Here is a 23734-nt window from a genome sequence, read left to right as displayed (position 1 = left end):
CGGATGCAGATGATGACAAAAATTAGGTGAGATGAATTTTCCCCCAAAAAGTGTATGGCTGAGCTTGCTCAGCCTCTGATGGTGATAGCGGGATTTACAGAGCAGGTTTGATCAGTCCAGCAAAGCTCCTCTGTTTCGTTTGTGACGGGAAGAAATGGTGTTTTAACTGCTGTGTCCTCAGACAAGTATTTAATGCCATCTTTGGTGTTTTTTTTTTTCTGTAGAGTTGAGTATCATATCAAACAGAGGCATTGTTCTGGAGTGAATACACTGCTGTAGAAGTTAAGGTACCTGGTTTAATTTTTCTTTGTCTACGCATGTCATAATATCTCTGCTCCCTATTCTTAAAACAGGAGTAGTATTGCTTCCTGCCTTACGTATGGCAGGCATAAATTCGTTCGTGCTTGTGAGGCACCAGCATGTTACGGCGACCAGCACAGTGGGAATAACGTGACTAAATAACGCTAAGAAAGGAATCTGAACAAAAGAATGTAGTTCATGTCAGTTATCAACACTTAAAGGTAAATTTGTTGCAAGCTGTACATTAAGTATTTATAAACTGAAAAACGTTCACAGCATTCTATGTATATTTATGTTCTGGTCTCAGGTTGTTGAGATTGGTCATAAATACCAAATTTGTTGAATCAGTCATGTGTGGCATTGTTGGCTAACAGATTCTAAAAAGAAACATAGAAAAATTTGTACTTATGAAAAATTAAGGTGAAAAAAGTTATTACATGACTAGCATATTATCTATAGCAAAATCTTGTGCTTTATACATGATGATTTTGTCTTGCCACCTTCAGAATATGGGGAAAATCTTAAGCAATTTCTGAATTTCTTTATCTGTTACTCAGTGTTAAGACTATCACTTCCTTGTGAAAAAGAATGTTTGCCCAGGACTATATGGATAAAGCCTACTTGACTTTGGATCTAAGGGTGAAACATGACATGAAATATGACGTCCTTTGTTGTAGCTTTTGATTAAAATACTTGCTTTTGATGATACAGAGAAAAAAAGTCATTGCATTTTTCTTTTTCTTGGTACTAGGCACATTCTGACTAATGATGCACTAGAGTTTCCATGCCATTCCAATAATTATACTCATTTCAGAAGGGCTTTTGATGTAAGACTGAATAATGACATTTTTGTTGGAGATACATCGCCGTGGTTTCTAGTAATCAAAAATCCTTTGCACATCTTTTCCAAATAACTCTTCACTTTGTATTGCTAAATGAGTTTCAGTAACACTTTCCTACTCAGCTTCATTAACATGCAAATAGAGAATTAATACAGCTAGTTCATCTGAACATGGAGAGCACGTTATTTGTGCAGTTTATTTGTGAAATGAATGGTATTATTATTGGTTCAGAAGACACAAATAAAAATTGAGACAACTTATTCTAGAGGAATGAACACAAATTTTTGAATCATGATTGAATCATGATGTTCCCAATTATACTTCTTGATTTGCTGTTGTGAAGGTTATGCATCATGATAGATGTAAGTGCTGATAACTTGTAGAATGTTATGTATCAGTGCCAGCCTCAGGAAAGTCTTAGTGATCTTGGGCAGGAATTTAGAGTAGTCAGGCAAACAAAGCTGTCTGTATATTACTAAACTGACTTTGTCTGGTGATTCTTGGGCTGTGTAGCTCCGTCCTGAAATAGAGCAGGATATGACTATGTCAGATGATTATGAAGACTGTTTGCCCATATTGAATTATTTCCATTATCACTGCAGGAAACTGGACTATGTAGACTAGCCCACACATTGCAAGGGGCTTTTCTGCTTTGGAAATGTGTTTGATGCTTCACCAAGGCTGGACTCAGGCATTATTGACTTCGACTCACACTGGGATCACTATAAGGCTGATAAAACATGACCAATAACAGAGTTTCACAGGTTGACTATAGGTAGAGCATGGTTCAAATAGGTATATTGTCTAGAAGAGTGGTGGGAAGAAGAATGCATCAACTTGAAAAGAAGTCTATGTCAGACCCTGAAATGTGAGCAAAATACAGAAATATGGGTGGGCTTAGCTAGGTACAATCTACATCTTGAGACTTTTTTCCATTTTCATGGTGATGGATAACTTAATATTTTTTTAAGTGATGTAAGCATTTTAAGGGTAAAGTAAGTGTTTAAAAGCTTACCTGACAGTGTTTTCCTGAAGAATATACAGTAGTATGCACAAAGAGTCCCTGTATTAATGGGCAACTTTCCCAATACCAGCTTGTCTCAAGTCTCAAAAGATTCGGAAGAATGTAAGGTAGTACCCCCCAGAAAGGTGTCAGTCAAATGTTTGATATCTAGCAATATGTGCTACTATCTGAAAGCAAGTAATAATGACAAGACTACCAAAATTCAGCAGCCTGGAAACTAGGACACGAGTTGTAGCAGTTGGTTCTACTCAAAACACATTGGTGATTGCACAGCTCTTCCTAGAGCCAGTTTGCAACCAGCCTTTTTTGGTAAGGTTTTCCAGTCAAGCCAAGTGATCTGTCAGCACCACACGTCTGCCTGAGCTAACAAGGAACAATGTAAGAGCAGCCTGCAAAAACAAGGACAAGGAGTCAACATGCTATGTGTCAGTGAAAGTACTGAAGTGTGGATTGCCATGGTCTTAATCCTAGTCAGCTGTGAACTCAAAGTGTGTCATAGGAAAGTCACTGAGATGAGGAGGTAAGATTTCAGATAAATATAAAGGAATTGATAATAGGCTGTTTTCTGCTTCTTTTCTCTGCATATGATCTGGGACACTAAACTGTGAATACAGTTAATAGACATCTAGGAGGTTTCAGTTGTCCCAGCAAAGGCATATAGTGTTATTTGAACTGCTCTAGGGTATTCTGCCAGGCCTCCAGTTGCTGCTCCAGAAAAGCAAGGTCTTCAAGTTCAGGTAAGACATCTCAAAAGAGTCCGGGCACCTATTTAAATCCCACCCCCAATCGCTACAGTTACTGGGAGCTAGGCAGTGATCCTGCTGGGTGCCGTGGTGTGGCTGCTGTACTGCACCAGTGAACCACTCGGTTGACTTTGCTAAGTAGATTGGCTTGAGTGGATTTGATTAGCTCAGTATAGGTAGTGCCATGTGAGATTTCCAAGGCTATTTAGGACATCTACATGGAACCACCATCATTCTGGAGTGGCAATTAGATGTCTTTGTTCAGGCAACTGAGTGGAGCCCAAGATCTCCATTGTCTACACTGGGAGCCTGGGCATCTAGCTTACATGTGGACAGCAGAACATAAGGTGGCTTCAGCTCAAACTGAATCCACCCGAGCACTGTGATTCATTTGCCTGAAGATAGGCATATATGCAAATTATCATTCAGTGCATCCTATAGTATTCCAAGAATTTCTGTGGGTCTAGCAGTTGCAACTTAGGATTTACGGGAGACGCAGTTTTCTGAAACTGCAGTTAAAGGCTGGAATATTCTGAAGTCTCTAAAACTGCATCAGACACCTAATTTTAGGAAAATTCATCCTTTCCCAAACGTCCATAGAGACTCTGTTCTGTCACTTACTTATTCCAGGTTTATATCTATGCATGTTTGAAGTACTCCATTCATGGTTGTCCATCGAGCCTGGATACTGTAATACACTATATTCTATGCTTAGCTGGTTTATTGTGGAGTTAGTATAATTCCACTTTAACTTCATGTACACTACAGGAGGCAGACATTTGAGTGGGCTTTTCTGCTGCTTTCAGCTGTCTGTAGATTGTAAGTCCTGTCTAAACTAAATAGTAGGTTTTGTCTGTCATCAGTGGAGAAAGATGGATTCCCAAAGAGTGACTCATCCGGAATATTTTAGACACCAGTCTTCTCATTTTCTATAGAGATAGATAAATAGCATCTTAGAAAATAAATATTAATGAGATAATCTCACATTTTTACCCTTTATATTTTTTCATTGCTACAAGATAGTAAATGGGACCTCCTTATCTGTGGAAAGGGCTAACCCACGGGATTCCCTTCCTTCTTGCTTCATGGTAGAATTGAGGATGCTAAAATGCTGGAAGATCTCTCTCCATGGATAGGAGTGGGGAGAGCCAGGAGTTATGGGGAAAGTCCTTCGTGATCCTTGAGGTGCTACATGAGTGGGCAGCATACTTGCACGTGTAGATGGCTGATGAAATGTTGGGTCTGAGAGTGTGCATGGGGGTATCTTAATGTATGAGACAGGAAGCCTGGAGATGTCAGGTCCAACAGAGGAAGAATGTATGGCATTTATTGAGGCAAAAAGTGCCTGTGATCTGAAAGGAACTACAGTATGTCTAGGATATACCTGTAAAGCCAGCTGATACTTGTAGTATGGGTATAGACATTTCTACTGTAGCATTAATCCCAAGTATCTTTGGTAACAACAGTAACCTCAACATGGCTGCACAAACTGGAGGTCAAGCTAGATTTTGGACTCTGTACTCAGGATTCCCACTGAATTTGCACTGCAGCGCATTATGCCATGACTAGACAAAAAAAAAAAAAAGCCAAAACATAAAAGCTACCCCTGTCATCCCATCTTTGTTTATGACGATGACACCCAGAGGGAGAGGCAGGGATGCATAGGCACATTGTGAGAAGTTCAGATTAGTTTCCAAGGATAATGGTTTGAAATTCTGCTATCAGTAATATTTCTCCAGACATCTCTTAGAGTTGCGAGTGGAGACACGTTTGTTCCCAATGGTATTTTTAAAATCATATTTAAGGTGTTGGCTGTATGGAGTTTTGGTCATGGTGCCTAATGTCTTTTGTTCTGTCATCAGCATAATGGCGCTTCAGTGTAAAATAAAATTAAGTCTGTGCCAGTCAGCTCTCATTTTTGTCATGAGACTTTGAAGTGGTTGCTATATTTAGTTTCTCACTAGCATCAAAATTCATTCTTTTAATATAGACAAATGGTGGGACTGCATCATGTTTATTTGAGCTGTTGGTGCATTATAACTGAGCATGTATGTTAAAGTTTGCACCTGAGAGCTTCAATCAGGTATGTGTGCATAGGTGTGTGCTGTGATTTAGAGTTTCCAAGGTTATTATCTGCATTTTGGTAACCATTTTAAAAGGGCATAGGTTCCGCTTCCTTTACAGCCAATGTCAAATTTGCACAGATGTTTTATACACCCTATGGTGACTCAAAAGCAGCAAGTTTTTTGTAGGGGGGCAACTGAACTGAGCCCTGATTATTGATCTTACCTTTCGTTGTCCTTCACTTCCAATTGCTTTTCTCCTAGCAGTGAGAATTAAAATTCTGCAAGAACAGTAGAATGATAGAATTAATTATTTTTCCTGGGTAATTGACAGTGTCTACGTCAAAAATGATTAATAATCTTAATTGTTTAATGTTCTTAATAAGGTTGGCAACTGGAAATCATTGCAGCTGAAAGCTTGAATGGTAAGAGTGTGTGAAAAGGAAACTGTAAACAACAGCTATCAATACATTACTGACAAAATTTGCTAACATACCAGCTGCATGGATTGGAAGATTGGCTTTCTATATGGCTTTTATTTCAGGGAGGACTGAAAAAATGCCTGTGACATTTTGATTAATAATCTGTCATATATTCAGCACACCTGTGAATTTGTATGGCAAGAATGGAGGTTCATGTCATCACAGAATTATATGAACAAACACTAACTGATAAGTCTCAGAATGCAAATGTAAACTGGGAATAGTTATCAGGTAGATTTTATTCTAACGAAAAATCTCTCATTTTTTACCTTTTTACCAATGACCTAGAAAAAAGGATTACAATTTCTACTAATGTGAAGATGACATAAAGATGGGATGTTGATTCATAGAGCAGTCAAAATTTGATAAGCCAGGTACAAAGAAAAATATGTTTTAGATGGTGAAGGGCTCTGGAGATATCATGGTACTTTAGATGAGCATATGCTCATAGTGTAATGCTATGGTCACATAAGCAGAAACAGTATATTAAATTATCTCTGGTTTTACTGCTGGCAAGACTACCACTGGCATATTATATCCAATCCTGCTTCTGCAGTTTAAGATGGATGATGACAAATTGGAAGCGATTCAGAGGAGAGCAGTGAGAATGGTTAGAGGGCTTGAAACTACGCCTGAAGATAATGAAAGGCTCCAGGAACTTAATCTATTTAGTTTTCAAAGGGAACATCAAGAGAATGTTTCAACCCACTCTGTAAGATCACGGGAAAAAAATTTGGTAGAAAACATCTCCTCACAGTAACAGATAAAGTTATACCAAAAATCAAGTGAAATCTGATGCTAGAGATAAACAACAAAATTTAATAAAACAAGTTAAACTGAATTATTAGAATAGTTTTTCAAGAGCAGTGATAACTTGTTTTTCACCAGCCTTTTCTAAGTCCAGGTTGGTAGTTTTCCTATACAGCGTGTTCTGTTTCAAATAGAAACAAGTTCAGGGTTTTTGTTTGTCTCACATTGTTTGAGAGATCTTAGTAGCTTATAAGAATGGACCTTCCTTATATATCTGTGTATCTACACATAAAGAGATATTCATATAATGAAAACATCCTTTGAGACATGTTTAGTTAAATGGGTTTTCATTTTTGTAAGTGCTGGAAATATGTCCAATCTTAAAAATAAAAGCTAGTAATGATGTCTAGCTAACTACCAAAAGTGTGTTTGGAGTCTGGAGTTGTATCTCATAGAAAACTGCAATGCTATTTCACCAAAACAACTACAGATTTGTTGTCTTTCACTAATATTGTATTAATGAAAAGTTAACTTAGGAGTTTTAAACTGCTGATGAATGAATAAGGCTGGACCCTCAAATGCAATGTCTATGTGGTCACTGTATGACAGTGGATGGTACTTGGGACCAATTATGATACTTAAAATGGAACTTCAGGTGCATTAATTACAGTCTTTCTTTTCAACAGGCCCATGCTAAAGTCTGGCATCTCTACAATGACCATTTTCGTCCAACTCAAAGAGGAAAAGTGTCAATTGCCCTTAGCTCCCACTGGATAAAACCTCAAAGTATGACTGAAAAAAATATAAAAGAATGTCAAAAATCCCTTGACTTTGTGCTCGGCTGGTTTGCTAAGCCCATATTTATTGATGGTGACTATCCAGAGAGCATGAGGAGTAACCTCTCATCTCTGCTGCCTGAATTCAGTGAAGATGAGAAGAAGTACATCAAGGGAACAGCTGACTTTTTTGCTCTTTCTTTTGGAGCTACCCTGAGTTTCCAGCTCTTGGACTCTCACATGAAATTCCAGCAGTTGGAATCAATAAGCTTGAGGCAGCTCCTTTACTGGATAAGCTGTGAATATAACAACCCCCCAGTATTCATTGTGGAAAACAGCTGGTTTGTTTCTGGTAGCACCAAGAGAGATGATGCCAAATATATTTACTATCTCAAGAAGTTCATTATGGAAACTTTGAAAGGTAGGATTAAGGTTGTATTAATATGTGTTTGAAAAAATCATTATGCAAAATAGCCTAAAGAGACTTGTTAAAGAACCAGGCTGCAATCTAATTTGGGTCTTTAACATTCATGTTGGCATTTGCGAAATGACGCTCCAGATCTCTTCCTGGGTTTGTTCTTTTCAGCTCTTGAAGACCAGTAATATCTGCAGATAGCATTTGGTGAGCTTGGTGCTGCTGTCTTTGAAGTCAGTAGGAAAATTTCTGCTGTCTTCGGTGGGAGGAAGTGCAAACCCTGTGTGAACTATACTGTCAATGGATTTAGGGAAATGTACTATATTATTTATTAATAATTGCTTTCCATGTCTTAGATGTATGAATACATATATACAAAACTTAAGAATACGTATGTGGAAAGGTATATGCTATCCATTAAGAGTTCCTCTGAAAAAAACATAAGGGTAAAAGAATACATTTTTAAATGGACAATTGAAACCTTTTCATGTTGCATCTCGGTTTTGCCCTTGCATAAATATTACATTAATACAATTCTGGATATCAATCACAATGATCTGAATTTACATCACTTTAAGGACAACTGAGTGTTTGAGTTTATATAATCTAAATTATTTAAGTTGTTATCCTATCATTTTTTTCACAATCGAAGAAATACATGACATCATATGAGAGTTATTTTCTAATTTCCCATTTCGTTGTGGCAAAATAAATTCTTTTAATCCTAGTAGTCATCAATAAGTTGCTGGGGCTCCCATTTCCACTTTAATTGTCTTGAATTTATTAATCTACAATTTAATAATTGATTTACTCATCTACAGTTTGCTGTTTTGGTTTTAAAAACAGTGCTATTATAGCTATTTGTTCAAACTACATCACCATTGTGTTACTTTGGCATTGTCATGCATTCAAAAGGCAGAAATGGCTTTTGTTTTATTCTCAGCACTCATGAAGATGCAAGAGTCCCACATTTGTTTCATCTGTTATTCCAGAAGCCTAATTATTACAAATAAATTAAAAGGTGAATAAACACACAAGGCATTGCATCCAAAATGGCAGTAATGGAACGTGAAACAGTTACTAACTGTTGCATATATGGTATTACTAGTTTGTGTAAAGCCAGATGAAGATCTATAAAGGCTCTTAACCCCATGACTGTTACCCATATTTCTCTTCCGTTTATAAATTCCTGAACATACATACATGGATCTGCCTTTTAATAACAGCTGGCTGGAAACAATTTTAATTTATAGATTTTCTTTCCTATTACTGTAAATAACAGCAACAACAACAGCAGTGGTAGTGTTGTCATTATATTAACCTGTGAATTCCAACATTTGGCTAAACTTTTTACAGGAAGAAAAAACAAAGACAGAGGACTAGATCTGCAGAAGGGACAATGGCATCATTATGATTAAAATGACTGCACCTAACTCTTCTGCCTGTTAGAATCTGAAATATCCAATGTGACTATCAAAGTTCCCTATGCAGTACTTGAGGGAATTTAGTTAAGAAAGATCCATAAAAGAGTCTTAAGTTGTACAACAGAAAAGACCCAAGACAAAGGCATATACAGTGTCTCTCATAGACTTAGGACATGTCTATCCTGTGCAATAAAGTACTATCATGTAGAGATTCAGGAACTAGTTCCTACCTGATGCGCTCCAGCAGTAATGGGGCAACAAATGGCATTGGAGTTATAGCACTGAGAAGCAAGGATACTTAATTTAGACCCAAGGCCACATAGATGTGGTTCTGCTGCTTCCTATATCTGGCCAGTATCTCTGCCTGATACACTATGTGCATGCACTGGTTCCATTAAAACTGCATACCTGAATGTCGACATTGCCAAGTAAGTACAGCCCTATTGGAATAAACCCACTGAGTAAAACCAGTTGGTGTCGAGGGCCAGGTAACCCACTGAGTAAAAACAGTTGGTGTTGAGGGCCAAGTGTCCACACTGTGTGCATTCCCGAAGCCCATCAGTGGTTTAATTGTACCCCAAAGGATCTCAGGTCATACATCCTGAGACCATCCTGTGATGTGAACCAAGGTGTGGTAAGTTGGGGCAGTCAGGAGATTTGCTTCAAAAGCATGCTTCTGATTTCAGCTGAAATGATGACATCCATTCAGACACTTGGTACTGTAGACATGGTCTATTTTATTTTTTTTTTTAAATTTTGGAAAAGGACTCTTTATTTGGGATTCACAACCCCATTTTTTTTTTTGTCATTTACTGCTATTGATCTCCAGTGCTAATCAAATAACAATGAGGAAAATGGGGATAGAATAGAGTGAATAGAGATGTAATATTACGGAGTTAAATATTAATTAGAGTTGCTAGTTGGTTGGAGTTGTCTTCTCACATGGGTGGGTATCTAACCACCTAATCTAGGATTTTATTCATTTCCCTGCTCTCTCTCTGATACAACAAATATGTTGTTGAGCGTGTAGAACAGAAGGGCTTGAGAGCTCCTCTGTGCCATGTCGACTAGCCAAGTGGTTAGGTCATTATTCGTGGAGTTAGCAGGTCTGAATCCAGAGTCTTAAGGAGAACAGGGACAGCTAGTCCTCTGACAGGTCAGGATCGAGCTATTCTTAGGTATGTCTGGAGGAAAAACGTAGAGCCTTGGGCAGCTTCCACATGGAAACAGGAGCTCTGGGTTTCGCTCACTCCTCCAAGGTGGGACAGTAGCTGAGCAGAGGGCTTTAAGGATCTTTATTTGTTATTTATGGGTCTGTTATGATTCCTTGTGCTATTTCTAGACTAGTGAGCTGAACAGAGCATGAGCTGAAGTGGTGGTAGGAGACAGTCAATGTTGTTTAATCGTTAACCCGGTTCCGGCCCAGTTCTGGCCTGTGCAGTAGCACACTTCTAGGCACACTTTGAGGAGGACTCAGGCATTATTTCCAGCAGGTAGTATGGACAAGGCCACTCAGTTTCAGAAGCTGGGAGAGTTTAGCTTTCAGTCAGCCTGGCTTGCACAGTGACAGACACTAAAAAGAGGACAGGTAGACAATGCAAAAAAGAAAAAACAGTCATTTTCATTGTATTTTTTTTTTCAGTAAAATGAAATTCTTGTGGGATGCTATGTTTGAGAATTCTAAACTTCCAAAATCTTTTCACATTGCTTCTTTCATAGGTGACACTTTAAAGCTAATACATTTTGAAAGGAGGATTTGGGGGGAACTTTTGAGGTGCTCAGGAAACGCAGGAGTGCTGTGTGATGACTTACAGGAGGGGTGACGTGCTGTTCAAAGAGAAATTCTGTCTAACAAAGTGGACCTGTACCGGCTTTTACTCTGCTGGTACGGCAGATGTTATCATGTGTATGTGCGGAGGTTAGAAAAATATCAGCATGTGCCAAACATAAAAGAATGGTGCCTTTAGGAGGAGAAGTATTCCATTTCCTTAGACATTTTCTCACGACCTGTGATAGAAGCTGTGCCAAATTCATAGCTTATATAACCAGAGTTAATTTAATTGATTTGAACAGGGCTACAATGAAGAATCCATGTGGTCCTTCATAACTTACTGTAATGAAGTACATTAATAAAATGAGGAAATGAGGATCTTGATATTCTGGTTGCCTGAAATACACTGTTAGTGTTATTAGGGTGGAAAATATTATGTGCAGTCAGTACCCAGTTTGGGTTTACAGAAGATGGTGAGTAATAAAGATAAACTCATCTGTCTGCTGAGCCAAATTCAAGTTCAAAAGAACTTATAACAATGTGCTTAAATGCATTGCTGAATTAGGGTGGGTCTAATTATGTAATTAAAATAAGCACTTTCCTGCGTGTTTTCCTGAAGCTGAGCCTTGCCCAGGAACATTTTGCTGAATCTCAGTGTTTAATACAACTAAAAACGAGTATCATTTGGAATCTCAAAATAAAACTGTAATGCTGGCAATACTAACTAACAGATGACAGCAGACCCTGATTTTAACCTGCAAAGTGTGTGGTGATTCATAAAAGCCAAAGAGTTGACCTAGAATGCATATATATTTTTAGAAACCTATAAATATTTAAGCTGGAAAACAGTATGCCATAAAAGATATCAGGAGACAGAACTGTAAAAGTCAGTCTTCACATGCAGTCTTCCAGCATTAACACTTCTATTTACAATCCATGCTAATAAAAATGCATCAAAACCCCAAAAGTGTTTTCAGGGTTTTCTTAATATAGATTAGTAGCGGAGAGGAAGGTGAAAAAGGAGTCTGACTTGGTTTGTGTATGTAGTAGTGCTGCATTAATGACACTTAAGAGTGAGCTGCAATGCTTAGTAGAGTGCAGCACTGCGCAGTTACTGGCTCAGATGCTGCAAACTGTTCAGGTGTATTGTGCCCTGGTGCGAGGCTAAGGTTTGGCACACTGAATCAGCAGCACTGCTTGAACCACCACTGCACCACTTCTTTTTCTAAATCTAACTTGTTTAAAGATAAACCAGGTACCTCTACTGCCTTCCACAGTGCACCCATGCCCTGGGAGCCTGCCTCAGAGCATGCTGTGCAGCTGAAATATATTCCCTGAATGGGCTTTGAAACAGACACTGAGATACTTACCTGAATTATTGCATTGTTCTTGCATGAGAATACCACAAACATTGCTGGTTCCAGCACAGGAAGAATGAGCACTGTGACGAGTTTGGGTTTTGTTCTTTCCTCAGCTATCCGGTACGATGGAGTTAATGTGTTTGGATACACAGTCTGGTCCCTCCTGGACGGCTTTGAATGGCACAGGGGATACAGCATTCGACGTGGATTGTTTTATGTTGACTTCCAGAGCCACGACAAAAAGTTGATGCCAAAATCTTCTGTCTTGTTCTATCAAAAATTGATAGAAAAAAATGGCTTCCCACCTTTGCCTGAAAACCTGCCCATAGAAGGGGTCTTTCCCTGTGGGTTTGCTTGGGGGATTGTTGACAACTATATACAGGTAAGTCTGATGGTAAAGCTGGTAGGTTCTCCAGCCAGACCAGTGCTCAAGATCATATTGATAAATTTGCCAGATAACGTGTCTTTGCTGACATTTATTACCACAGTGCTGGAAAGAGATGGGTGCAAGGCTTTTGTGGCAAACACCACGCCTTTCAGTCTTCACTAGACTTTCTGTGTGTGACCAAGCAGATCCAATTGGAGTGAAGTGCAGTCGAGAAAGCAACGGTCTATAAAAACACACAGCAATTGAAAGGGGTCTGATGCTTATCATCCCTGGACATGTTACGTGATTGGTTACTGAAGTCAGTCCTGCTCAAATGAAAGTTACTCCGCTAAAGCATATTTCCAAAGGTCCTTGTTTATGAAAAGAGAAGTACTGCTGCTTTTTCAAGTCAATGGCAATGTATTTGCCCACTGTGGTAGTGCACATTTAGAAAACTTCCTGAAAACTCTCAGTGTTTACAGTGCTATGTTTCTACATCTTATATATGTACATTCTGGCACTTTTGTTAGAGGACTTCTGTGTTAAAGAAAAGTAAACAATATTAGATTTAGATGAAATTTCTGTATTCCTTCCTTGTCATTTTGTGTACTGCTGTGTCTGACTGAGGCTTCAGTACCCCTGGATAGCACCTAGCTAGTTCATGGATCCAGTTCATAGCTCTCACTCTTTTTATTTCAAGTTAGTCTGATATTTCAGGAGTACCTTTCAAATTTTAAGATTTCATAGCATGTGTAAAAATTGTATCTTAGTTACGGTCTCTTTCATAGTTTGGCTCTGTGATTCTCAGATGTTGTTTTGGCTTACAGGGCTCCTCTAACCACAGTAACGATGTGCAGTTAAATTCAGCTCTGAGGCTGGATCCAAGAACAGAATTTTTAATTTAGATTTTCCACAAAGACAGAATCTTTCTTAAGGCTAGAGTATATGCGGCTTGTTTGTTTTTTTCTTACTCCAAAACTAAGATCTGACTTTGTTCTCTTGAAAAATACTGCACTCTCCTTACCTGGTACACTGATTTCCAAGAATATTCAGCAGTCATTATCCTAGCTCCCAGACAGGTTAGGGAATGGAAATGAAATTGCTGAATTTGGGATCAATAACAGCTGCAGAGTTATGGAGTCAGTCAGCCTAAGACAGTTAAAAAATCTCTCCTATCCCCCAAACCTTCAAAGCTGAATATTTTCATTTCAAAAGGCTGTTCAAACATTTTGTGCTATAAAGCTTAGGTAGTGTGATTTGTAGATGCATCACGGTGGAAAAACTCTTTTGACAGCATTCCCGGAGTATTAGTGGAAATGCATGCTTTAGTAATCTACAAGGGACAATTCACCAGAAAAGCAATTTCCCTCAGACATGCTGTTTTTTATTACTTTCTTCTATAAGCACAGTACTGACCTCTCCGGAGAAAATAGCAACTGATTTTCAGCATCTTCTTTATACAGTCTGCAGAGCCTCAGCTACAAGTTGAACACTGGTTGTAGGCTGACACCTGCTTTTCAAACAGAGGGCAGGCCAAGGAAATCTGAACTCGGGGGAACCTTGCACCAAAAAACTCAAACCCAAAAACCAAAAAGAAAAAAAAGAAATGGAAAGAGAAAAAAAAAAAAAGAGAGAGAGAGAGAAAGGGACAAATACACATAAGTAGATGTACACATATGAAAGGTCCATACACATATGTAGGACCAGTATCTTGAAGTTTGGATCTTTCTTCTATGCTAGAGTATGAATGAGAAGGAGATTTTACTTTTTCCATTATTTTAAGCAAATCGCTTTTCCATTTTCTAGTCCTTACTATGTTTGCAATACTCATTTAAAAGTGAAATTATAATTCTGTGGGAGCTTGGGAAGCTCATGTTTTATTGTCTGCGGTATGTCATACAGGCATTTCTGACATCTGATGCCCTAAAGACTTAAAGAAAAACTGTAAGTTTTATTGTTGGGTTGACATATAGTGGGTTTACTCAGAGGTCTGAAATAAAGCCCAAACCATACAGAAATCAACACCTTGCTGAAATAACTTGGAACTGAGTTCAGTATGAGCTAAATAAAAAAAGGACTTCTTTAACAAGAAGGAAAAATTTTGCTTGTCAACTGAGTTCGTGCTAAAAATCAAGTGCGCAGCATTACTCATCTTGCATCATAGTCAGGAAAAAAATGGTCACAGAAATGATGTTGCATTCATTATTTCTTTTACTGTGTTCAGGGAGTGGTCTTGAAACAGAAGCTGCTGGGTAATTTACAACAGACAGGCCCATTGGTATAGCTTCTTAATCTTGAAAGGAAAACATTTTTAAAATGACTGTAGTCTTTGCTGCAGCTCTGCTTTTCTGAAGATCTGTTGCAGGTTAATGCCTTAGCCCTGAGCAATCCCTCATTTCCTGTAAGGAGTGCAGCAGTTTGGAGAAGATATAAATATGGTGACTATTAGCATAAGCTAGGATGGCTGAAAATGATATATAGATTTGGTACTTTTCTGATGTCACATGTTAGCAGAAGATTAATTCATTCATATGAGCCAGAGATGTTATCATATCAGAGATGTGAGAGAAGTGCTAAATGCAGTGTTTTGACTTGTGAAGTTCTTTCAGTAACTTGTGCCCAATGGATATGATGTTCCTACATACCTAAAACAAACAGCTTGAATCTGGTATATTTCTTATTCTACCTAGGTAGACACAACACCTACTCAGTTTCTTGACCCTAACGTTTATGTGTGGGATGTTCACCAGACGAAGAAACTGATTAAAGTGGATGGGGTTTTCACCTCCAAACGCAAGCATCACTGTGTTGACTTTGCTGCTATCAGGCTCCAGGTCTCTCTTCTACAGGAAATGCACGTCACCCACTTCCATTTTTCACTGAAGTGGTCTTTAATCCTTCCTTTAGGTAATCTTTCTCTAATCAACCACACACTTGTACATTATTATCGGTGTTTTGCTAGTGAACTTCTCAGAGTTAACATAACTCCTGTTGTTGCTTTATGGCAACCTATGGCTGAGAACCAAGAGCTTCCAGCTTCCCTTGCCAAATACGGAGCTTGGGAAAACCCAGAGACCATTCAGGCTTTTGTTGAATATGCCAAATTCTGCTTTACAAGTCTTGGGGACTATGTAAAATTTTGGATCACAATGAATGAACCGTCTGTGAAAAACTTGACCTACACTGCAGGGCACAATCTGTTGAAAGCTCATGCGAAAGCTTGGCATCTTTACGACAAAGAATTCAGAAGATCTCAGAAGGGTAAAATATCTATAGCTCTGCAAGCTGACTGGGTGGAACCAGCCTGTCCCTTTTCCAGGAATGACCAAGAAGTTGCTGACAGAATTTTGGAGTTCGACATTGGCTGGCTTGCAGAGCCCATCTTTGGGACTGGTGACTACCCACGTGTGATGAGAGCATGGCTTCACCGAAGAAACAGTGTTGACCTCTATAATTTCCACTTGCCTTCTTTCTCAGAAGATGAAAAGAAGTTAATCCAGGGCTCATTTGATTTTTTTGCTTTAAGTCATTACACTACCACCCTTGTGGGCTGGGAGAAAGAAGATGCACTAAAATATGACCACTATCTCGAAGTTCAGATGATCAATGACATCACATGGCTGCACTCCCCCAACAGGGCTGCAGTAGTGCCCTGGGGACTGCGTAAATTGCTCAAGTGGGTTAAATCAAAATATGGCGAGATCCCAATTTACGTTATGGCTAATGGAATTGATGATGACCAGAATATGGTGCACGATAAGCTCAGAGTGTATTACATACAGAATTATATCAATGAAGCTTTAAAAGGTAAGGAACCATAGGCGGTTTATATGTCACAAACACCATTTTTTTTTAACAGATACTGTGTGATAGAGTATGCTTTACTTCAAAAAATGAAGTTTTATGAAGAATACTCCACAAATTAAATATTATTACAGCATAGTTTTTCCTTTCATTTGCAACTGATTGGTGTTACTAAGCATAAGGAAGACTGACCTTGCATGTATTCTACATTACGTAGCAGAAGAACTTTTTAGTGAATTCAAGAGCTTTATGTAGATGTCATGTGAGTAGCTCCACACATATTTAATTGTATTTTCTTCTTATTGAAACTCAAATGTTGCTTTGCTTTGTTGCTTCTCTCTTCACTGATGTGCTCCAGGGCTGGATATGAACTCTCTTCCTCAGCTGTCTCTGTATCTAATCCAGCCGTTATCTTGGCTCTTCATAATAACTCAGCTGTCTACATCATTATGCTGTTTCCTGGACTCTTTCCTGCTATTCAGAACTCAAAACAGTCTTTTTTTCTGTCTCAAAAGTTTCATAAATTATAAGGTAAAATGAAGGCATTTTGAGTCATCCTGTCACACAACGCAGATATTTTTTAGAAAAACACCAGACTTGGATGAGATAATTTTTACTGATAATGAATTTTCTACTTCTCAATGTAAGCTGTTGCAGTGGCAAATTACCTAGAGCTTTCAAATATATATATATATTATTTCTAGTGTTAATTTCTTTGTCTTCAGCTTTAAGCCATTTAGGTATGCATTTCCATGTATTGCCTGTGAAGTATTCACAGGCAGAAAATAAGCCAACTGTCATTTAACTCTCTGATAAATAATGCAAACAAAGCTCTTTGTGTCCCTTACGATAAAATATGATTTAGAACCTTTCAATTATTAAACTTTTTCCTGTTTGCCAGCATTCTTCTTAAGAGAAGTAAATCCCAGGCCTGGACACACTGTTTCTACAGCAGCCACACCTATAGATGAAGTGGATTTAACGTAACCTCTTACCCTTGTACTCCTCTTTTGTATGTCTAAGCAGCCTATTAGCTCTTTGGCTGTGGCAGCAGGTTGGTCATGTGCAGTCTGTGGTCATCTACTGTGATTTTAAACTCACTTACAGGTTCCTGCCCCATGGGGCAGAACTGTCTGGACTGACATATGGTCTGCTTCATCTTTGACATCCTCGCATTTGGTCATGTTCAAATACCCATAGCCTGCTTGTGGAAAGCTTGCTGTATTAGCTAAGTTATGTCCGTAATCTTTGTGTTATTTGCAGACTTTCTGGGAAATAGTTTTCTTTCAGGTCACTGAAAGATGATTAAATGCTAAAAGCTATTTCTCCATGATCACCTAATGGGGCATACACCTACGGGGACACTTACTTATCTGCAATTACGTTTTTAGGCTTACCAGTGCTATTTGAAAACAGTTGAAATCTGTTTATTATGGGCTCACCTTGACCTCATAACATTTTATTTTCTTAAACCAAATGCCATATAATACCAACTCAGTTGCCTTATGGAGTCCTAGGTATATTACATCAAAAATCACTACTTTTATCAATCTCATAAAAAAGATGCCAAGATGTCAAATTAGTTTAGCAAGTTTTATTTTTCATGAACTGATTGGCATTAATCATATGTATATCTTCCGCAATTCTTATTTATCAAGCCTTATGTAATCTATTCCACTATTTTGCTAGGCAGTGAAAGATGTCTGGCAGTTCCACCATTTCCTAGGTCTGTTAAGTACCGGCTTTAACTTCCTTGTCTGTAATTTCCACCTCTTTCAGGAGCTAGTGAATATCAATATTAAGTGCCCAAGAGTTTCTTTGCCAGCATTTTGAAATACTGGGTGAATGTTTTTTGCATGTGTAGTTAAAAACATATCTTGGATATGTTTGGGTTTGTGGTTTCAGTCCATTGCTTTTTTGTTTGTTTGTTTGTTTTTATTGCTTTGTCTTCTTCCTAACACTTCAGACTGTACCACTTCTTGGCACTTCTTCTTTTCTAAGTGTGTATGAATATGGGCTTTTCTCCCAGTCCCCATTAGACAGAACAGCTGCACATACCCCTGTTGTTCACAAAACTTTGTCATTCATACACCCAATGAACGGTCACCCAATTACTTCCCACCTCTTCTGTACAGGCTGGAAATAGCTACTATATTTTTCCACTTAACAATCACGTGCAAGCCATACTATTCTGTCTTTCCGCCTCCTTTGTCACAGGTGAATATATCCCTGCTAAGCAGTCACAATAGTTACCCCAAAGCCCTCTTTTTCACTTTTGACATCACGCACTTCAGCCAGTCAGTAATACCAGCTTTTTCACTCTCTTCTCCCACTCTGGTATTGTGCTTTTGTCCATCTTGTCCTTAGGCATGTAACAAGCTTTTAACCTTGGCATTGTGACTGACTCAGGTTTCTGCAAAACTTACATTTTTTCTGCAAGGCGCTCTGCTCTAACCGATGGGAATTAAAAATCTCGTGTCCCTATCTCAGTGTCACGCTGCAGAGGAATGAGGGGAGGGTTGGTACACATGTGGTCTCACCTTAAGTTTCCTATTCTGCATTGGTGTGTGTGATGTTGCTCACCTGATTCCTTCCAGGGGAGCCAACAGGTTTATGTGGATAAACATTTCCAGAACACAGTAGAGGACCCTTTGGGCTGAGGCTGTGTTTTTAAATACTTTTTTTGTACAGTGTGTAAGTTCACCTTTGCCAATAGAAAACGAAGAACAGCAATAACCATTTATGTAACACCATTAAATCCGCATGCAGTTTTACAGACACAGACTAATCATCCTGCATAGCAGCTCTGTGAAAGGGTAGGTAAATAATATCTCATTTTGCACCTGAAAAGAAGGTTAGAGGTGCTAAGTGTCTTGCATGTGACCACAGAAAGAGCTGCTTTTAGAGGCATTTGAAAATTCAGCAGTTGCTAGCTTGAGAGAAAATGTTGCCTTAATTTGTAAAAAATAGTGATTTTGAGGGATAGGGTATTACAGTTTACTTTTCCTACTGTGGATTGATTGGTTTTGTCGGGCAGAAGTGGTGGCTGAAGGTTAATGCTCCAGCTGCTAGAACTCTTCCAGTAGCCAAGTTAGCAGTATGGATCCTGGACACATTCTCAGTGAAGGCTAATGCAGGTCTCTTGGACCAGAAACTCAATAGCAAGAGTGGACTGTGATCTGCATAACTTTCCCACTTGCCCTGAGCATTGGTGCATCTTTTCCTGATGTTTCTGGACCTTTGCTAGTGAGAAGTGCAGCCTGACGTCCTACTTCCTTGAATTTCCCCCTCAGGAGGTGCTTTGCGAGGCAGAGCGAGCAGCCAGGGGAACAGATTGCAGAAATCCAGGTGCAGGGAAACCAAAACCCATGTTCTGTTACACAGAAAAAAGACCCATATTTTCACAGTAGGCTCCGTGCTGATCATTAAACACAGTCATGCGTTCACAGCTGTGTTTACCAAGTATAAGGAAATAAATTACAGGATACTCACAGATCACACTGTCTGGCAGTGGCTGACGAACTCTTTTTATGACAAAGACTGCACGGATGTACATGTAGATTACCTTATTTTTAAGAAGAGAAGTTCAGATCTAGTTTTAACATCTCCCTGCCTCTGCTGCATGTACTGGCATATGATACTGCTCTTGAATGCCAAAGTGACATTTATTCATTTATTTGTTTTCTCTTGCAGCTTACGCCTTGGATAATGTCAACCTGCAAGGATATTTTGTCTATTCTTTTAATGACAGGACTGCTCCTAAATACGGTCTCTACGGTTATGTTGCAAATCAATATGAGCCAAAGCCTTCGATGGAACATTACAGAGAAATAATTGACAAGAACGGGTTTCCTGGTCCTGACACTCCTGAGGTGCTGTGCCCAGAAGAGATTGCCTTGTGTACTGAATGCCACTTTTTCCGAACCAGAAAATCATTGTTAGCCTTCATCTCTTTCATATTTGTTGCTTTTATTGTTACTATATTTTTCATTACTTACTATTCCAAGAGGGTAGAAAGACGGTATAAATAGAGCTGCACCTTTGCATACATTACCCAGTACCCATTTTCTTGCATCTTCTTGGGAAATCTGAAATAAGCGTGCACAATGTTGTGGCTGCTACAGCACTAGGAAGGCACGTACACTGCCTGGTGCTTCAGGACAGTGGCACTGAGAAGAGATTGTTAGTGTATGGCTTCCAGAAATCATTTTCTGTGGTTTAGTACATCTGGTCTGTGACCTGTCTTTAATTCCTGTGGTTGGAGTTATCTCACAGCTTTCCCTGGGACCTTCGGTTGAGCAGATGCTTTCCCTTCCTTGGTTTTCCCTCACTGAGTTTTGTAAGTGTATTTTGAAGACATGGAATGTTGGAAGAGCCTGAAATGTCAAATTGTCTGAGAAAAGGTTGAGGAGAGACAAAATGATATATGTTTCCAAATTTGGGTTTAATGCTGATGTTAACTGATCAGAGCCAACATCTGACTGGAGCAAGGCACGTGACTGAGCAGAGTCGGGGGAGAATTGCACAGAGACTCACGTTGCTGGGATTCACACTCCCCAACTTCATGTTTTTGCTGCTGCCACACAACCTTGCTGTCCTGGCTTCATTCTTCAGAGCACAACTCAGTGCTGACCTGACGGCTGCGTAGGACCTGAAGATGCAGCTGGGGACCCTTACGTCAAGGATCTGTGTCTTTCAGTGGGGAAGGCAGCAGGGATGTGTCCTAGGATGGCAGGGATCGTGTCGTCTGATGGGAAGAGGTGCGAAGGGTGAAAGGGCCTTTCTCTGCACATAAGTTGTGCTGAACAAGATTTTAAATCCCAACATTTCAGTGTAATAATCTGGCACTTTATTGCTGCTTTTGCCAGGGTCTGAGGTCATGGAGCTGTTGCTTCTGAAATGCACTTCCATATTCCTTGGGGCTCTTCTAGTTTTGCTGAATGTTTTACTTTGAGCGACAGGATCTGGCCCTGACAACATTTCATTGCAATAAAGTACTACTGAACTGAAGTTAGCAAAACATTAGCAACATCATTTATTAGTAACAGCATTTATTAGTAGAAATAGATATAGACAATGGGAGAAGATCCTGTGTTATTTTGGTTGCCTTGTGAATCACTGCATTAGGAGTATCCACAGTGTAAAAGCACTGTGGTCATTTTTCTTCACTCTCTAACTCTAGGCCTGCATTGCCTTCAGCTGTAATTGTATTTTTATTGCGATGTGAATAATGTCAGTCACTGGAAAGAATATTTTAAAGGAAATGTGCTCTCTGTTAATTAAGAATTATTTATCTACAAAGCTGATTACACAGCATTAAATGTGATGTTTATCTCCTAGATGACTAGCAGATGACTAAATGACCTCCTTAGGTTCCTTCCAACCTGAATATTCTATGGTTCTGTGATTCTGTGATGTAAATTAAAACTTATGTATGAAATACGATTTTCATTTGTAACTGAAGATTATATTTTTTCTTAAACGATCTGTAGAAATAGAAAAGAATTAGTATGTTATCACTATGATTAATATATTTGTCCTCTAGTTCCAGCCTTAAAATTGTCTCTCTTTACACTAATATATATTTTGATACCAAGATTAAGGTGAAAAATTTATAGTAAGTCATAAAGTATTAAAAATATACATAAAAAAAAATATAGACTGATAGGACTTCCAGAAGAAGAGGAAATTTTAAGCTGCTGTATATTTATGCATTGCTGCCTGGTGCAGTGTGGATTGCAATGAAATAGCTCTCCTGAAATGTATGAAATGCCAAATGGCTTTCTCCATGTAACGACAATGAATCACCTCGCGAATATGTTTACTCCATTGTGTCAGACGCCTTCACAGTCCATAACAAGAAGGGACACTCATTTAATATAAGCTGTAGCCAGGTCATGCATAACTTCCATGTTATATGTGTATGTATGTTTTAATTATTTTGTTGCTGGCAAAATAAAACGAGTCTAGGCCTGCTGTTTTGGAGGAGCTGGGCATCTGTGTCTCCCCTGGGCTTCAGGGGGTTCGGTGGACCTGGGCCGAGCAAGCCCAGGACAAGATGGGTGCTGTGCTGGTGCCTGGTGCACTGCTCAGGCAGTGCCTGGACTCTTTCCTGCCAATTTATCATCCAGCAAGTCATGGTGGTGTGCTGTTTAATGGGCCGGTCACAGCACAACGTGTGAAACCAGCAGTCCTAGCAAGGAGGAGACACTGCAGGCTGGGTGATATGTAACCACCGACAGGCAGATGGCACCAGCTGGATATCAAATTTGTAGGTAAATTGGGATTTGCTGCTACGAAGCTGTGTGATCACATCCTCTAATGGTGCCGTGGCCCATAGAAATAACACAGCCTTTGGTGCTCTTCCCTTCAGGAGAGGTTTTAGATATCTCTGCAGAGCAGTAACTGGCTTGACCTGGCCACGGGAGTTGCTGAAGCATTGTCCTAAGCAGCCTGCCTGCGGTACGGCACGTGCAAGGCCGTGTGTGACTTGGTGAGTGAACTGTACGGCGGTGGGCCAGGGAAAATTCAGGCTGGTCTGATGGGTTGGCCTCAGGAATCTGCTTGATTTTAGGTAATCGGGGGACAGTGTGCGTGTTTCTTATAAATTTTCTTAAAAAGCACACCCAGTACTGACAGGAAAAAAGGCCTGGAAGAGGCAAGGATCAGGCACCTGGCCAAGGAGAGCTGTGGTGTGCTCATGCAGACAGGCCCAGCCACCGCCTCCCATGATCCGGCTGCGGCCCTGGGGCACTTCCTTCGGTCGATATGACCGATGTGTGAGCGAGGATCTGGCACTTCCCCTGGCCATCTGTGCATCTAAAGCAAAACTCCGGCAGCAGCAGAGACTTTCCACAGAGGGGACGCCGTGCCCAGGCTGCAGAGGCAGCTTGGGAGGGGAAACGTGCTTCATTCGCCGCGGAGTAGCAGGAGGCTGCATGTAGTGGTGGATGGTAACGTTCCCTGTACCACATGTGCTAAGTTTTTGGATTTCCTAAAGTGAAATGTTGCCATTTTTCTCAATGCTCCAGATTAAACCTGTGGTAAAATAAAAAATATATGTATTTTTATTCAAAATATTTTTTGTGACACGAAGGCAAAGCTTCTCTTTTCTTTCTCAAAGACTGTACAGTGACCATCAGAGGGATCTTCGCTAAACACAAGAATGGATTTTATATTGTTTTTATAACAATCTTGGAAATGAAATAAAGATACTGTACATAACAAATTGCAGACTGCTCTTAATTTTTAATCTGTCCAGTTTTCCTGCAGAGTACCTCACGAGAGGCCTTTGTGATAACTCCGCATGGAGCTCCTGTTGCTGTTTGTTTTTCCAGTGCCACATAAATAACTGCAACTGTTGCAGGAGGCTGCTGGGGCCTGTGTCTACACAGAGGTTTTTTCCAGCAGGGCCAAGTCACTGGGACTTGGAGGGGTTTTGGTTCTTTGACTTTTTATTTATTTATTTTTTTTTACAGTGACTTTAACTAGTAAAAAAACCTGTGGAAGCAACCATAGTAATATAAAAGTGTTTTGTTGCGATAGTTTATTCCCTAGTAACGCTGCAATAAACTTCACGGTTCTTCAGTTCCAGCAGGGTCACTCAGAGCCT

At 39.5% G+C, this 23734-nt stretch overlaps 1 protein-coding gene across 2 annotated transcripts in view; it reads left to right on the top strand.

Moving 5' to 3' along the window:
* KL (klotho) overlaps positions 1 to 23350 on the top strand; it is a 51395-nt gene extending 28045 nt beyond the window's left edge. For both annotated transcript variants that reach the window (XM_080579829.1, XM_080579828.1), the window contains exons 2-5: positions 6891 to 7401; positions 12065 to 12333; positions 15009 to 16125; positions 19816 to 23350. In XM_080579829.1, coding sequence (XP_080435955.1) covers positions 6891 to 7401; positions 12065 to 12333; positions 15009 to 16125; positions 19816 to 20153 — 2235 coding nt within the window. In that variant the 3' untranslated portion in view covers positions 20154 to 23350. The remainder of the gene's footprint in view (positions 1 to 6890; positions 7402 to 12064; positions 12334 to 15008; positions 16126 to 19815) is intronic.
* Positions 23351 to 23734: the final 384 nt, after the last annotated feature.

This window comes from Anser brachyrhynchus, assembly GCF_964034855.1.
Source record: "Anser brachyrhynchus genome assembly, chromosome: 1".
Taxonomy (NCBI): domain Eukaryota; kingdom Metazoa; phylum Chordata; class Aves; order Anseriformes; family Anatidae; genus Anser; species Anser brachyrhynchus.
Note: the sequence above shows the minus strand (reverse complement) of the source record. Positions and strands in the feature narration are given on the sequence as shown.